Below are 15,875 nucleotides of genomic sequence, written 5' to 3'. Positions count from 1 at the left end.
AAACTGTATTTTTCCTGCCTGTGATAATTGCATCTTCTATTGTATAAGATAATTGAATCACAGGCAGAGGGGAGGATTTTGTGTGGGCTGTAACCTCTGTTTTATTGGCTACTGTAGATAACGTGTGTGTCTCTCCCCTGCATGGGAGCAGGGCATAAAATAAACTGTAGCTTGAATACCTGTTGTTGTTACTTCCAGTAAAGTTCTGTTCCAGCATTAAGCTTTGGCTCATGTGTGGATTATTTGGTGATACCGGCGATATTTATTCCTGTGGATTATTGGGAATATTATTTTATGGGAAGAAGGGAATGCTTGACGGAGTAACGGATTGTACCGTCACAACTGGTGGCAAGCGGCGGGATTTTCCCTTCTTTTCCCCTGCACAGAGGATTCAAGGAAGGCACTAAGTGTATAGTGCATGGAGGGCAACGCTAGCACTCGTGCAGCGACCCTGGCTTCAGAGGAACTCAAGGGATAGAGCTAGCTACGGGCAGCGTCCCTATCCACAGCAACATGGAAGGATTGCTAGCAGCAAAACCAAGCAGGTCGTTATGGCTGAGTTAATGGAGCTAGACCGGGAGAACTTGGTTGCAGCAACACCAACCATTCAGGAGATGGAGACACCAGCGATTCAGGAGAATGAATCCCCAGCCAACAGGGAGATTCGGGAGAGACTAGCGTGGTTCGGTCCGAACCCAACAGCTGACATTGTTCTACAGGTAATGAACAGTGTAGCGAAAGAGGCGAAACAAAAGAGGGAAATAGAGCTGCAACTGAAGCTAGCTGAAACCCTGGCTTCGGAGGAACTCAAAGGGATGGAGCAAGCTAGCCCCCGGGCAGCGTCAACCTACGAGGAGGAGTTCCTATGGAGGCTGTAAAATGCCTTGGCCCAGGAGTGTGGCCCTATTTCAGCCGAGGAGGAGCTGGCCTGGAGAGATGGGTTACGGCGAGATCTCTGGCACGAGGCCTTGGAGCGGACACAAGGTTCATGGGGAGAAAATCTCCCAAGTGAAGCACAGCGCAGTCAGAAACAAGCGGCGCTGAGGATGCCCTTCCTGGGGTGTCTACCCCCAAGTGAGGGGGTGCTGGAACTGCAGAGGTTGATCAGAAAAGAACTGTGGCTGGATGAGGCATACCGGGCGCTACGGTGGTTCTCAGTCCAGAGGTGCCCCTGGATGGCTGAGAGTGAGAGGCCAGAGGGCAGTGACTACGATGGCCCTGGTCTGTTATGGGAGGCATTGGAGGAGGACAGTGACTTTGGCAGCACCAAGGAGTCCCGGTATTGGGACATCAGGGAATGGCGATTGGATGCACTGGAGCTCCCTGATGCTACTGACCTGGAACCAGATATCACCCGCCTGATCACCATCGAATGGGAGCTAGAACAGGATTACCATCAACTGTTCGACTTCGGCCATTTCCCATCCGACAGCTCATGGAATGGAGTACCCACGCTTCCTACTACTACATGTTTAACTTCTCACCATTAGGACCTGTGTATGTTGCATGGGGACTCTTTGTCGAGTCCCCCTGTTTTCAAATATTTATTCCTACATCTAACAAACCAGGATATGGAGGTAGGGTAATGGGGACAGATACCCAATGCCCACTTGATCAGTTGTTTTTGCTGCTCATTCCTTGTGATGCGAGTAATAGATTTAATACTTTCTTCATTTATCTTAGGTTTATTTTCTTCATTTATCTAAAAAAGGTACTCTGTTTACAGTAATGTTTTTGTATTTTGTTAGTGAATATCACTCTGTGAAGAATAGGAGAGACATTCAGCAATTATGGTGATTGTTGTCTGGTTTTTTTTTCACTTAACAATGGAGTTTTGGTGAACTGAACCCCAAAATTCAGGCTAAACTAGCCAAGCTGTGAGTATAGCTGTGTTCGAGAATTATTGTGGATTACTTTTTTCAATTCTGTCTCCACTCCCTAAAATGTATTGTTTAGTGAGTAAATTTTTTTATCTACTTATTTCTTTCACTTCGTTCTTTCTCCTTTGCTTTTATGCTAGGTAAAAAAAATAAAAAATGAATACCACTTGGAATGTAGAACATCAACTTTTTTTTTGTTTGGCATATGACATTAATGGTGTTATGACCAGGAGGTGCAATAGAAGTATAAATTGGCTTCTTGTACCACAAGGTGGCAGTGTAAAGCCATTCCAGATTATTTTATTTGATTCACGCACCAGTAAAACTAGCTGGAAGGTGATTGCTGAGGTTATTTAGTGCCCTTTTTTATAAGAAGACGAAAATTGAGTGCCATACCTAAAACTTAACTTTTATTGTAAATACAAATATTAAAATAAAATTGGCGGAAAAAGTATAATTGTGCAGACGTGCTCAAAATATATATATATATATATATATATATTTTTTTTTTTTTTAAAAAGCAACCAAGTCTATATACAGAACGTGAAACTTTTTAGCCAGTATTGAAGTCTCACTTATAAAATAGTTGAATACAGTGTATTGATATGCCCTTCTTTTCAAGCATTTAAGACTGTGTATTTATTTTCGATGGTTTCCAGGATTTTGCTAACCAAGTTTTAATGATTGGTGATAATGCACTATTATGACTAGATTGTTATAATGACACATTTGATCTGTGCTCGTTTAGTAAGGTCTGCTGTCAGTTTTCTTTATAAATATTTGTTACTGTTAATTACAGACAAAGTAAATATAGTACAATAATAGTTTCCAAAATTTTGGTGACCAAGTTTTAATTGTTGGTGATAATGCACTATTATGCCTAGATTGTTTAATAACTCATTTGATCTGTGCTCGTTTAGTAAGGTCTACTGTCAATTTTCTTTATAGATTTGTTACTGTTAATTACAGACAAAGTAAGTATTACACAATAGAGACCTGTGATGTAAGAAGAGAAATTGTGGGAGAAAGAATACTGGTCATAGGTATTCTCTAAACGGTAGTGTACTCCAGTGAGATAATGTTATATATGTGTGTATAAGACACTGTGCGAATACTACCGATCAGGTCCTAGGGTGATGACCCGATAGAATTATTTTAAAATCTCCTGCACTGGGGATGAGTGTCAAAGGGAAGAAGAGTCAGCAGTTAGGGACTGAGTTAGTGCGCCAAGCATTGATAATAGGTGCCCTTTACTCGGTCCGTAGCTGGTGACTCTTCTTCCCTTTGACACTCAAATGAGTCATTAAACAATCGAGGCATAATAGTGCATTATTACCAACAATTAAAACTTGGTCACCAATATTTTGGTAACCAATACCATTATTGTACTATATTTACTTTGTCTGTAATTAACAGTAACAAATATTTATAAAGAAAACTAACAGCAGACCTTACTAAACGAGCACGGATTACAATATATAAATACTCTCTTAAATTTGAAATTCACTTTGAATTTAGTTTGAATTCTCGCTTTAGTGAATAACCCAGTTAAATAAACAAATACTGCATGGGAAAGAAAACAAAAATGTACTTACCCATCCCTATTTTCCTGTTTCTTGCTCAACGTCAGCTGACTTTTAGTTCCTTAAAGGAACACTATATGGTCATAAACACAAACATGTATTCTTGACCTTATAGTGTTAAAAACACCATCTCCCCTGACCCTCCCCCTAAACCCCCATACCTCCTAAATATAGTAAAATCTTACTTTAATTCCAGTCTGCTGCTGCTGAATATACCCTGATCTTCCTGCTTGGCTGACATCATCAGAAGTTGTGATCTTAGTCAATCACAATGCTTTACCACATGAAAGCATTGAATTGGCTGAGAGTGTCAAGGAGGCAGGCCAGGGGCAGAGTCAGCACAAGCCAAACACAGCTCTGGCAAATCAGCACCTCCTCATAGAGCTGCATTTAACCAATGCATCTCTATGAGGAAAGCTCAGTGTCTAAATGCAGAGGGTTCCCCTTTAAGTGATGGTATAAGAAGAAACTTCTGTTTACTTTAGCCTTTAGTAAATGCTATGCACCTTCTGTTTCTATAAGAGATTCAATGTGGAAAAACTGCTCCTTCTACATTATTAGACTGGCTGATCTTTACTGACAAAAAAACGATTGCATTGTTGCTAACATTTCTTTAAAAAATCCACTCCAACAATAATTTCCACAGCTCCACCCATGTTGCACCATCCCAAAACACTCATGAATAGTACATTTTCCTTATCCCTCTTACCAAGTACATTTCCCGACAGCCAGATTCTTCAGTTACCCTCATAACCCCTGTACCATAAGCCCCTCACCTCAATCCCACAATTTCCTCATTATCCCCAGTGCCACAATCCCCTCAAACCCATTCATACAATTCCTTCATAACTGCTTGCGCCATAATCCCTTCAATCCCCATATTATCCCAATATCCTTCTTCAATCACATTACCCCATCTCATCAACTCCAATCCCAAACAAATATCCATAGTTTAAACATTCCAGTCCCAACAATCACATCATTATTGAACTATGATTTGCTCCTCACAATCACATTGCCCATGATTACAAAGTGCAATCATCCACATTCTTATCAGTACTGCCAGCCAGATGGTTCTCTTCAAGCCCCTAATCACACCAATCCCAGGCAGCCATTTTAGAATGGTTTGACTTCTTACCAAAGGTCTGCCAGGCACTGTTTTCCCCCGCCACTACTTCAGACATAGAGCTGGAAGCTTTTAAGAACCAAGCTCAGTGATGCATCGCTTAGCTCATTGACCGACGCTCTCAGAGAGTGATCTAGACTTGCATTGGAGAAAAGCTAACTGAAGCTCCTGCTTAGTTTTCCATCATTAGCAGTGGAAGTGTGGGTTGGTGACCAGAGGACCCCAGGTAAGTAGTCAAACCATTCTAAAACAGTTGGGCTACTTACAACTGGTGGGGGGCACCATGGACATTCCTGGCTCCATATCTAATACAGCAAGGGTAGTGTTTGTGGTGCTTGGAGTGTTTCTTCAATTTAGTTTTTTTTTTTCAATTTGATAATTGTTATTTGTTTTGGGAGTAGGGTACAGAAAAGAAGAAGGGAGGGAGGTAGGTAGGGGACGCATAGATCAGTAACTTTGTCAACACTTCAATCTTGTATTTTGTGGCATGTGATATAATATTACTTTACAGTAAAATGTAATACAATATAATAGAATAGAATAGTAGGCAGAGTCATCACAATCACTCTTCAACAATACTGTTCCTGTCTGGTTTCTCACTACTGTGGATTTACCTCGGTTCTTGTCCCACCCGGGGCGTACCGAGGATGTCAACTACACCTGTGCGCTTATTTTGCACCTGGTACCCGTGTTGCTCATATCACCCATTGTGTTCGAAACCTGATATGAGGACTTTAGTTCCCCCTTGGGTTGTGTGTGCAGCTTTACAGACCCTGTTATAGAGATGTGTATAAAAGGTGTGGTTTATGTGGGCTCCCAATAATTCTGCCCAGGCTGTTTTGCCTTGCCCCGTTTGTCCATTCCCCCCATTTGTTGTGCTTATGCCTTCTCTTGGCTGCATTCCAGGTTTCAAGGTGTGGGTACCACAGGGAGGGGTTGAGAGGAGGGGGTGTAGTCAGGGTGTGCTAGATCTGTGGGTACCCGTACATGGGAGATGTTTCTCCGTGGCACTTGGGCCTGCTAGTGGAAAAGTTTGATGGGTCTAAGTGTTCATGTGTCCTGTCTTTGGTTTCAGTTCTGTGTTTTCATTTCGGGGGAGGTCTACCTATACTGGTTGCTTTTAGCTGGTTGCTTTTAGCACGTTGGGTGTTATGTAGGGGTGTGCCATATGTTCATAGTCCCAGTTGAGAGTAACTTGTTCCCATAGGGCTTGTTTACTTTGGACTTTACTTGTCGTCCAGGCCCTTGCTAACAACGTATTTGCTGCCATCAAGATTTGGAAAGTGAGTTTAACCTGCGGTCTGGGTATGCCTGTTGGTAGCATGAACAATATACAGTGGTCAGGCATGTGTCTTTTGCTCTATTTGGGTAACGCCAGTCATTTCTGCATTGACCATTTTCCAGAAACTTTGGAGTGACGGGCAAGACCACCAGACATGTAGCATTGCTCCTACCTTCTCCCTACACCTCCAACATCTATTTGATACATTCCGGTACATGCCGGAATGTTTGTCAGGTACATAGTACCACCAGTACTGTATTTTCTTCATTAGTTCTAGGTGTGCTGCACAGGATGTGTTACCTCTGTGTGTCATGTACACTGTCTCCCACTGTTCATCTGATATTGTGTACCCTAATTCTCTATGCCATGCATCTCTGAATGTCCTAGTCTCATGCAAATCTATGTTGAGCAACGCATTGTATGTAATTTAAAGTGTTTTCCTCGGTGGAGTCTGAGATGTGCACAGCTTTTCGAATTGTGAAAGTTGGGTTGCTCCTGTTCCTACGTCATAGTTCTCTAATATATATGACTTCAATTGTAGATATGAAAATAATAGTTTGTTTGTTGGACTAAACTTGGCCTGCAAGTTCGGGAAAGTCATGATTTGGTTGTTTTGAAGCAGCCCTGCGAGGTTCATGGTTTATAGTAAAGTTTTGGGACTAGGATAACTCATGCCCTGTATTAACATGGCCAGGGGTGTTGGTCTGACCATGCAAAGGGAACCCCTTATCCTGTCCCACATCTGAAAAGTGAGAATCGTGGTGGGGAGAGTGTTGTTAGCCAAGGGGTGGTTTGCCCTTGGGGAAAATGAGATTTTTAAGACTTTGTTGTCCCACCCAGTGTGCCTCTATATCTGCCCATTGTGGCCTGTCAACTAAGGATTTTAATGGCACTACAGCAGCCACTATTGCCGCCTTGTGATAGATTTTTATGTCTGGGAGGCACAGACCACCTTTTGCTTGGGTTTTGTTAGCATTGCAGTAGCTAGTCTAGGTTTACTATTGTTCCACACAAATCTTCTCTGGAGTTTGGTGAGGTAAGTTTTTGGTAGGAACATTGGCATTGTTCACAAGAGATAGTAGAACTTTGGAATCAGGATCATTTTTACTGCTGCCATCCTACCTACCAGCCTTCCCATCTCTGCATGGTAGAGATGAAACCGTTAAGAAGCGTTTTTTAGTTTTGTTTACATAGCATGGAGGGATTTTTAGTTACTTTTATGCCCAGGTAAGTGAGGTAGCCCTCCCTTCAGTTGAAGAGAAAAGACATCCTCAGCCCCTTCATCTGTACCGATTCCTGCCCTATGTATAGAGCTTGGGTTTTTGACACATTCAATTTGTAATATACAATAAATACCTCCCATATGTTTCAATTAGTGTTAGCAGGTGTGGTAATGATGTGCATGGATCTATCAAAGTGCGGAGTATGTCGTCAGCAAATAGATTGGCAGTATATTCCCTGTGTCTTGTCTGCATTCCATGTATTTGATCGTGCTGTCTGATTTGGAGTACAAATGGCTCCAATGCCATGACATATAACAGTGTGGAACGTTGACATCCCTGTTGGGAGCCGTTTGTAATGGGAAAGGGTCAGATAAGAAGCCTGCGTTGAGCACCTGCGCAGATGGCGTGGAGTATAATGCTTTGACCTCTGACAGGAAGTTCTGGGAGATATTAAATTATTCAAGACCCCTTCAAGGAATTCCCAGTGCAGGCGGTCAAAAGCTTTTTCTGCAGCAAGTGATCATAACAACCTCCCCCCTGCCCCCGTGAGTCCTGTAAACTGTGGATTATGACTAGGACTTTGCGTGGGTTGTCGCTGCCTTGGCGCTCTTTGATAAATCCCACTGGGTCTGTGTTAATTATACTTGGTAGGACTGTGCTCAGCCTGCCTACTAGAACTTTAGCAAATAATTTAATGTCTGTATTCAGAAGTGAAACTGGATAAAAATTTTGGGGGTGCGTGCGTGCGTGGTTTACCAAGTTTGGGGAGTGTCACTAACTAACTAACAGGTTTTCCCTTGGCATTGCTCGGAGGCTGATGGCTTCATTAAAAGTCTCTGTCAGATGGGGGATTAGGGTGGTTCTGAACTTTTTATAGTAACAATTTGCAAAACCATCTGGGCCTGTTTGCAAACAAGTGGAAGGCAAATTGACTAATCAGAGGCTGTCATACTGATAGCTGGGAAGGTGTTGTGGCGAAGATTTATAAAATTGCCAAGTTTTTGTAGAAATCAGCACTTTTATAAATTGTCAGACTTCTAGCTGAAGAGCTTTAACCCCTTAAGGACCAAACTTCTGGAATAAAAGGGAATCATGACATGTCACACATGTCATGTGTCCTTAAGGGGTTAAAGGACCACTATAGGCACCCAGACCACTTCAGCTTAATGAAGTGGTCTGGGTGCCAGGTCCACCTTGGATTAACCCTTTCTGCTGTAAACATAGCAGTTTCAGAGAAACTGCTATGTTTACACTAGGGTTAATCCAGCCTCTAGTGGCTGTCTCATTGACAGCCGCTAGAGGCGTTTCCGCGCTTCTCACTGTGATTTTCACAGTGAGAAGATGCCAGCGTCCATAGGAAAGCATTGAGAATGCTTTCCTATGGACTGGCTGAATGCACGAGCGGCTCTTGCTGCGCATGCGCATTCAGCCGATGACATCAGAAGAGGGAGGAGAGTCCCAGCTCCAAGGGAGCCCGGCGCTGGAAAAAAGGTAAGGGATTAACCCCCTTCCTTCCCCTTCAGCGCAGCGGGAGGGGGACGAGTTTGTTTTCCTGCCACTATAGTGGTCCTTTAAGTGTCTGGAGTGTTCCTTTAATTCATTGTCACATCTTGCCATTGTAGCTTACAAATTGCATTTCATTTAAAATATGCTTATCAAATGAATGAAGTATTTGGTAAATACATTCTGCATTGTCTTCAATACAGAACAGTATATTATTTGTTCTTCTATTTTTGTTGACCTGCTTCTCCACCTGCCATTCCCTAACTTCTGTTATTTTCTCCGCCTTCCCTTCTCCCTTCTTCTCACCAAATTTCTGTCTTCAACTTCCTGCCCTGCTGTCCTTGCAGTATCGTACAAGGAAAACTACTGAACCCATGCTTTTGATGTGTTACTAACTTGGTTTAGTCTTTAATCATGTTTAATTATGTATTTTTATTTTAAGGAGGAAGAGGAAAAGATGGAGCACCAATTATAACTTTCCCAGAATACCCCAGCTTTACGGAGATTCCTGATGAGGATTTTCTCAATGTTGTAACATATTTAACCAGCATCCCCAGGTGATAACCTACTCTGCATGCTTTGGAACTTGAACAGACTACAAGCTTGCAAAACACTTTCTTTTCAAAGATGAACAGGTTTCCTTAGGTTTTGTTGCCACTTAAAGGGACACTCCACACCACCAAAGCACTTAAACTTGTTAGAATGCTTTCAGTGTGAAGAGTGTGTCTTCTTTATTTCATTTTACAAATAGTACACATTTCAATAGAAATTAGCACTTTTATAAATAAACCTTGTTACACGCCTTGGCTTTCAAGCAGACAAATGGTCCTGTTGCTTCCTGGTTGTTTAAAGGGATTCTATAGTGTATGGAATAAAAAGTTGTATTCCTTACACCACGTCAACCCCAATGATGCTTTGCATGACTTTGGCTCAGAAAGGGTTAAAAAAATGATTTAATTTTTTTTTTAACACTTACCCAATGTCCCTCGGTGCTGAGTTGGCACTACGCCTCCAATGAAAGGAGGGGGTGGGGGGATTTGTTTCCCACGTGGCTTTGACGTGAGGGGATACAAGGAGCTATATCTTTGTGTTTAGAGTTGAATCCTGAGGACTTCATTTTTTACATGTGATAAACAATTTGTCATATGAATGAGTTGTTTTGCACAAGAAATGTTAATGTTGAAAATTATGATTTACTGTATATAGAAATAGAGTATGAATGTACTAATTGGTACATCAATGAAATGACATGGGTATGCCATTATGTCGTTATAAACATTGTTCCATTTTATATACTTTTTGAAGGGGAAGAAATTTGTTTTGAATATTTTTTTTATTGTTTTCATAATATGACGTCATGCATCAAACTGATTTGTAATAAAGCAAGTGATTGCCCACGCAGGGGCTTAAGCATTGGTTTAACACAGTATATACAGTTGGTTGCCTGCGTAGAGGCGGATTTGTCTGTGCCAGTGTAGCTTAACTTTTTTTGTGCACAATTGGTTGCTTTGTGTTTTATAGTTTTGTGTACTGTGTCGCCTTTTTGGCTCTGGTAGAGCGTTAAGTAATTGCTTTGTGTTGACTATTGTGTGCCAGTGCTGTGTGTTCGCTGGATGGTAAATGCAAATTGTCACCTGTGCTGAGGCGCATTAATCATCTTGCAGACATTCAGCAATAATCAGAAATACAGAAAACATTTCCAACTTTCAACCTGAGGTGCATATTTGTTTTTAGGCTGCCGTGGAGTAATATATAATGAAGCTATCTGGCTATCAGGTATGCCGTAATAAGCGACTGTACAGGCCGTCGTGCAATAGTCTGTCATTATGCATGCAGCGGCAGACAACGTTATGTCATGACCATTTGGCGTTTTAAGCGGACATAGTAATTTTATGCTGCTGTGCAATAATTCTTTATGTAGCTATTTGGGTATCAGGTTTACAGTAATAAGCGACTGTACAGTCCATTATGCAGCAGTCAGTCATTAAATGTGCATTAGTGAACAGCATCAACTTATGGCCCCTATGGGCATTATGGACTAAACTGTACATTCCTTTGGCAATATAAACCGACTCGGTAGAGGAGAGCCAGCATCACATTGACAGAATAGGTAAAGACTCAAAATATAACTGCAACTTTGAAAATACACATGCGAGCTATCAGTCGACTGGATCGCCCTGTCAAGAGGGTCACCTACATACCACATATACCAACTAGCATAACATTATATGCAGAATGTGCAAAACTTAAAAATAAAATAAGTAAGAAATAAACGTAGCTTGTGAGATGCAAATGCATGCCCGTGATCCGCAGGGCCGCTATGTGAATTCCCATGTCCATCTGGGAAGGCCTCCCATGGTGCTGCCCCCACACTGTCCCCGGGGTGCCAGGCCTCCTTCCCTCACCCCCAGTCCGATCACCGCTCACCGGTCGGGTCCCCCACAGTTCCGTGGGCACTCAGGAGCTGAAGCTGTTCGTTGGGCCCCACCACAAAAACCCTCCGGCCGGCTGCTCCCTGCACCTCCCCAGCTCTGCGTGGTTCCCTTGAGGAGTGTGTCCCTGTGTCTCACCCGACGCCGGACACATACTTGGAGCTGGCGTCCGCCCCCCACGACCACCGGTCCGTCGAGGGGGTCGGCACGATCCCGCCCCACCGGGCTCGCGGCGCCAGGGACTAGGCTTCCCGGGCACCCCAGACCTTGATGCCCGGGCACCCACCTCTCCCGCGGTCGAGGCCACGGCCTGGTTGATCCATCCGGTACCTGGCCCTGCCGGGGCCAGCGCAAGTCGCCCATGCCAGACCTTCCTGGTGCGTCTCCTTCAGGGATAAATGTTCGGGCGGGCTGTATACGTTGCCTATGCCCGGTCAGGCGGCCTGCTTGGGCCCCGCGCGGTATCTGCCGCCCCGGGGTGTGCCGCCGCCATGCGGCCTGAGTTACCCCCCATCCCCCGGCCGGGTGGGTGAAGAAAAAAAAAGGGGGGGGGGAACGGGGACGAGCCGCCCCTTGCCTCAGTGTATTCTTTCAGGCTGCTGTTTGTTGTGTCTCCCGTCCGGTCTCATCGGCGGGAGTCGCCATTTTCCATGTGCGTGGTGCTGCGAAGGCCTGCTCGTTTGTTTGCATCGTTCCCGGCCTGAAGTCTGCCTCTGTTTGGGGTCCCCAAGAAGCTTAAGTTTTGCTGGTTAATTGTAGACCAGTTAATGCCCGTTCATGGTACAATGGGCGCTCATTTTCGCGTTTTTTTCCGGGCCCAGGCCGGGAGGCTCAGTGTTGTGCTGCCTCTCAGTTCGGCGGCACGGCCCCGCCCCCCGGGGAAGAAATTTGAAGAATTGTTTCTTTGTATGTTATGAAATGATGTGTTGAAACTCTCGAATTATTTGAACCTTGATATCAAACAGTATCTCCGTTTGCTCTGATTGCTCAGTGATCTAAAACATCAGTGATCAGTGATATCTAAGACTTCTCCATGGAGCGATATAGTCTTTTATTTTGTTATATGTACATTATTTTATTGATCCTTATAGCATGGAGCTTTAATTTAGTAGTAGAAGCATTTGATATTATTACTATTATTATTATTATTACTATTATTATTATTATTATTATTATTATTATTGATATTTACATAGCGCCAGCTTATTCAGCAGTGCTTTACAATATTATGAAGGCTGGAAATGTAACAATGAATGGGACAATTGCAAAATGATACAGGAACAACAGGTAGATAAGGGCCCTGCTCAGACGAGCTTACAGTCTACAGGAGTGGAGTATAAGGACATCAAGGGGAATAACAAAAATTAGGTAGAAAGGTAACAGAACTGGAGGTGGGAGTTGAGTGTGGCTCTTTAGGAGAGAGCCATGACAGATTTGTAACATCAAAGCTACTTTGTGAGGCCATGAGCATTTCTAAACAGATGGGTTTTGAGGAACTTCTTAAACAATTGAAGACTAGAGGAGAGCCTGATGGGAGTAAGCAGACTGTTCTGAAGGAAAGGAGCTGCTTGTGAAAAGTCCTGCAAGCATGAGTTAGCAGTGAGGGTGATAGGAGCGGCCAGGAGAAGGTCACTGGCAGAGCGGAGCCAAAGTTGTTTAAAGCTTTATAGGTAAGGGTTAGTATATAGAATTGACATCTATAGGCTACAGGAAGCCAGTGTAATGATCGAGAAAGGGGCAAGGTATGGGTGGAGCAACAGGGGAGAAAGATCAGCATGGAGGCAGCATTTATTACAAACTGTAACTGAGTATTTCGGCTTCTGGGGAGACCAGTTAGGAGAGAATTACAATAAACAGAAGAGGACCAAGAACAGGACGAGGGGAGGTGGTGTCATTGTACAAGGAGGCACTGAACAAACGTTGGGAAAGATAGGAGGACCGTATTGCAGAGGCAGAGGGATTGAAGAGTTTGGAGAATGAGGACATAATCAACAGTGTCAAAGGCAGCAGAGAGGTCAAGAAGAATCAGTATTTAGTACTCGTTTTTGGATTTAGCTGCAATAAGGTCATTTGTAACTTTAAGCAAAGCAGTCTCAGTAGAGTGGAGTGGCGGAAGTCAGATTGAAGAGAGTTGAGGAGAGCGTTGGAATTGAGGAAACAAGCCAAACGAGTAAAGACAAGTCTTTCACGAAGCTTTGAGGGAAAAGCGAGCAGGGATATGGGTCGATAGTTGGAAGAGGAAGATAGGTCAAAAGATGTTTTTTTTTTTTTAGGATGGGTACGACAGTAGCATGTTTAATTTGCAAACACCAGAAGAAAGAGAGAAGTTGAAAATGTGCATTAAGGATGGTACAAGACAAGGGGAGTGAGATCTGATAAGGTGAGCAGATGGGATCAAGCAGACAAGTGGTGGGATGAGAGGATGTTCAGTAGCCAGGAAGAAGGCCTTAAGGGTAGCGAAGGTATGATCCAGGTGCGGTTGAGAGAGAGGAGCAAGGTGGGGAGCACCGAGCACCTGCAAGCACCTGCAAGAACCCCACAATTTTGGTATAGCAGTCTAGTTTTACATGCTTTTTTTTCTGTTAAAGTATTTGTGCATTCTTTTGCTTAAAGAAAATATCATTGACACTTTGTATGTCCTGCACTTTAGCATTTGGCACTTTACTCAAGCATTGTATAAGTATAGCTGCTACCTCTAGGGGCTCTTGATTCTTTTGTGCATGTTGCACTTTTAGATATTGTCCTAATAAATTGGATTTTATATTTTCATATATGGTATTTTTATGACATTATTCTGAACTATTCAGTATCATCTTTAATTAGATCATCACACATCTTAATGCTTGTGGCGCCCTGTAGTCTGTACTAGAGTCCAGACTTTGTGTTTATTTCTGTATAGAGGTTGGAGTGACCTCAGAACAGTGGCTTGCCTACATTAAGTTTAAAACTTGTCATTTCCTTCACCACCCAACCAATTTATCCTTTTGAATTCTTTCCTTAACTGGTTAATCAATGTGCGTTTTGAAAGGTTGTCAATAGCAAAGGTTAACATGTATTTGTTCTTTGTGATCATAGGTATTTTTATTCATTAGTTAAATATTAACCTTATTAAGCCATATGGTTCATGTCATTAAAGTCAATTTTAGAAACTGTGTGAGATATAAATAACCTTTGGTCCCTGTGCATAAATTGTGATCTGCGGTCTAATGTAGAGGAGATGGTACATAGAGAGGTGAAAAGCATGCCTTATTATAATGCCATTTGTAACCCTGGTAGCAGATAGTAAAGTTCAACTTCATGGCTGCTGCCATATATTGTACACATTAGTGCAAGCTAGGCATGGCATCCCATGGAAGTAATGAACATTTCTGATGGCTATCCTGAGAGTTCTTTGTCTATTTCTGTTTCTCAAGTCCTTCACATAATAGCAGGGCTATAAACCACAATCAGGGCCAGGTCTGCCAAGCCAAATCATATTTACAAATAAATAGAGCACTGTAGAAATGGGCTCTTTAACTACTAACACAATGCATTTTAACTGTCAAAGATCTTTATCAATATAAATGCAACCAAAAGTATGGAGGATACAGCTGTGAATCTACAAAAAAAGAACAATTAAAATATTGCAACACTGGGGGGCGGAGCCTGACTGTGGAGCTGAGCAGACACACTATCTGTGAGCACCCGAGCCTGGGCCCGATTATCGGCTGAAATTGTGGGCAAATCGCCTTATCTTGAACCCCAACCTACCTCCTTTTGCTATACAGAAGCTGATGAACCAGGGGATACCTTGCATGCCCAAAATGCCCACTGAAATGCCTGAGCCGAGGCTTGGGGCCTACACTATGCAGAGCAGGGAAGAGGCGGCCGCTCTCCCGGCCCATCGACGCACGCAGCATCCACGGTACTCAGCTACCCCCCACTCAGGACCGGCGGGGGTTATCCCGGTCCCAATCATCCCAATCCACATACCTCCATGGACTCCAAAAGCTGGCACAAGCCCCAACCATGTACCATGCCTGAAGGCCGCTCGCCACTCCAAAATGGCGGACGCACGATCCAACAACTTATTTGTGCCTCCGGAGTACAGTTAGAGCACAAACGAGCCTCTAATCACCTGCTTGAACAAGCTGTTTGATCATTTCTGGGCACGGATTAAAGCTCGACATGCTGCTGCACAGACACAGCTGCAGGAGACCTGGAGCACAAAGGGAAACCAGAGTGGCGGCAACTGGAGAGTGACTGGGACACCCTCGGGCACTACCTTGATGAAGCAGTCCGCAACTCACCACACTAGCCCATCTGGACCAAAGGCCATCAGGGGAATGACCCCGGCACATGTACCATGCAGGCGGAGGCCTGCCCGCCACAGGCGGCGCAAAAACACCAAGGCCCCCAGATCTGTCCCAACAGAAAAGGACTCGGTCTTCAGAAGCCCCCGTGTCTGTGGCTACATGATGCTGGCCTTACAGCAGGCCCCGAGCTGGAGGGAAGAACCGGCAGTCTGCCAACATCTGTAATTACCCAGTGCCGCCTGCACAGATCCCCCCTGGAGGAATAGGGTGACCCACTAACCCACAGGCAGTCCCCCCCCACATCCATAAAATGACGCTACCCAGTCACATATGGACGCTGGCCCTATATGTCCTGATGCCTCACAATGATGCAGATCTCATTTGTCTATGCATATGCTCACTTGCATAATGTTTGTCCTTCTTAATTTGCTGACAATACTATAACTTAGCCAGCCATCATGCTCCCCAGGCTACGATGTCTCTATATAAGCTACCACCTATATATCTGTCTTATACAGCATGAGACACCCAAAGTTAATCCGGCTACGAAT

General features: G+C 43.7%; 1 protein-coding gene across 1 annotated transcript in view; it reads left to right on the top strand.

Moving 5' to 3' along the window:
- The window catches only part of MCF2L2 (MCF.2 cell line derived transforming sequence-like 2), a 446,256-nt gene that overhangs the window by 57,308 nt on the left and 373,073 nt on the right, over positions 1–15,875 (top strand). The window contains exon 3 of the mRNA XM_063442725.1: positions 9,040–9,154. Within this exon, the coding sequence (XP_063298795.1) occupies positions 9,040–9,154 (115 nt within the window). The remainder of the gene's footprint in view (positions 1–9,039; positions 9,155–15,875) is intronic.

The sequence above is a fragment of the Pelobates fuscus genome, chromosome 2 (assembly GCF_036172605.1).
Source record: "Pelobates fuscus isolate aPelFus1 chromosome 2, aPelFus1.pri, whole genome shotgun sequence".
Lineage (NCBI taxonomy): Eukaryota > Metazoa > Chordata > Amphibia > Anura > Pelobatidae > Pelobates > Pelobates fuscus.
The sequence above is the reverse complement of the archived record's forward strand: the minus strand, read 5'-3'. Positions and strand labels throughout refer to the sequence as shown.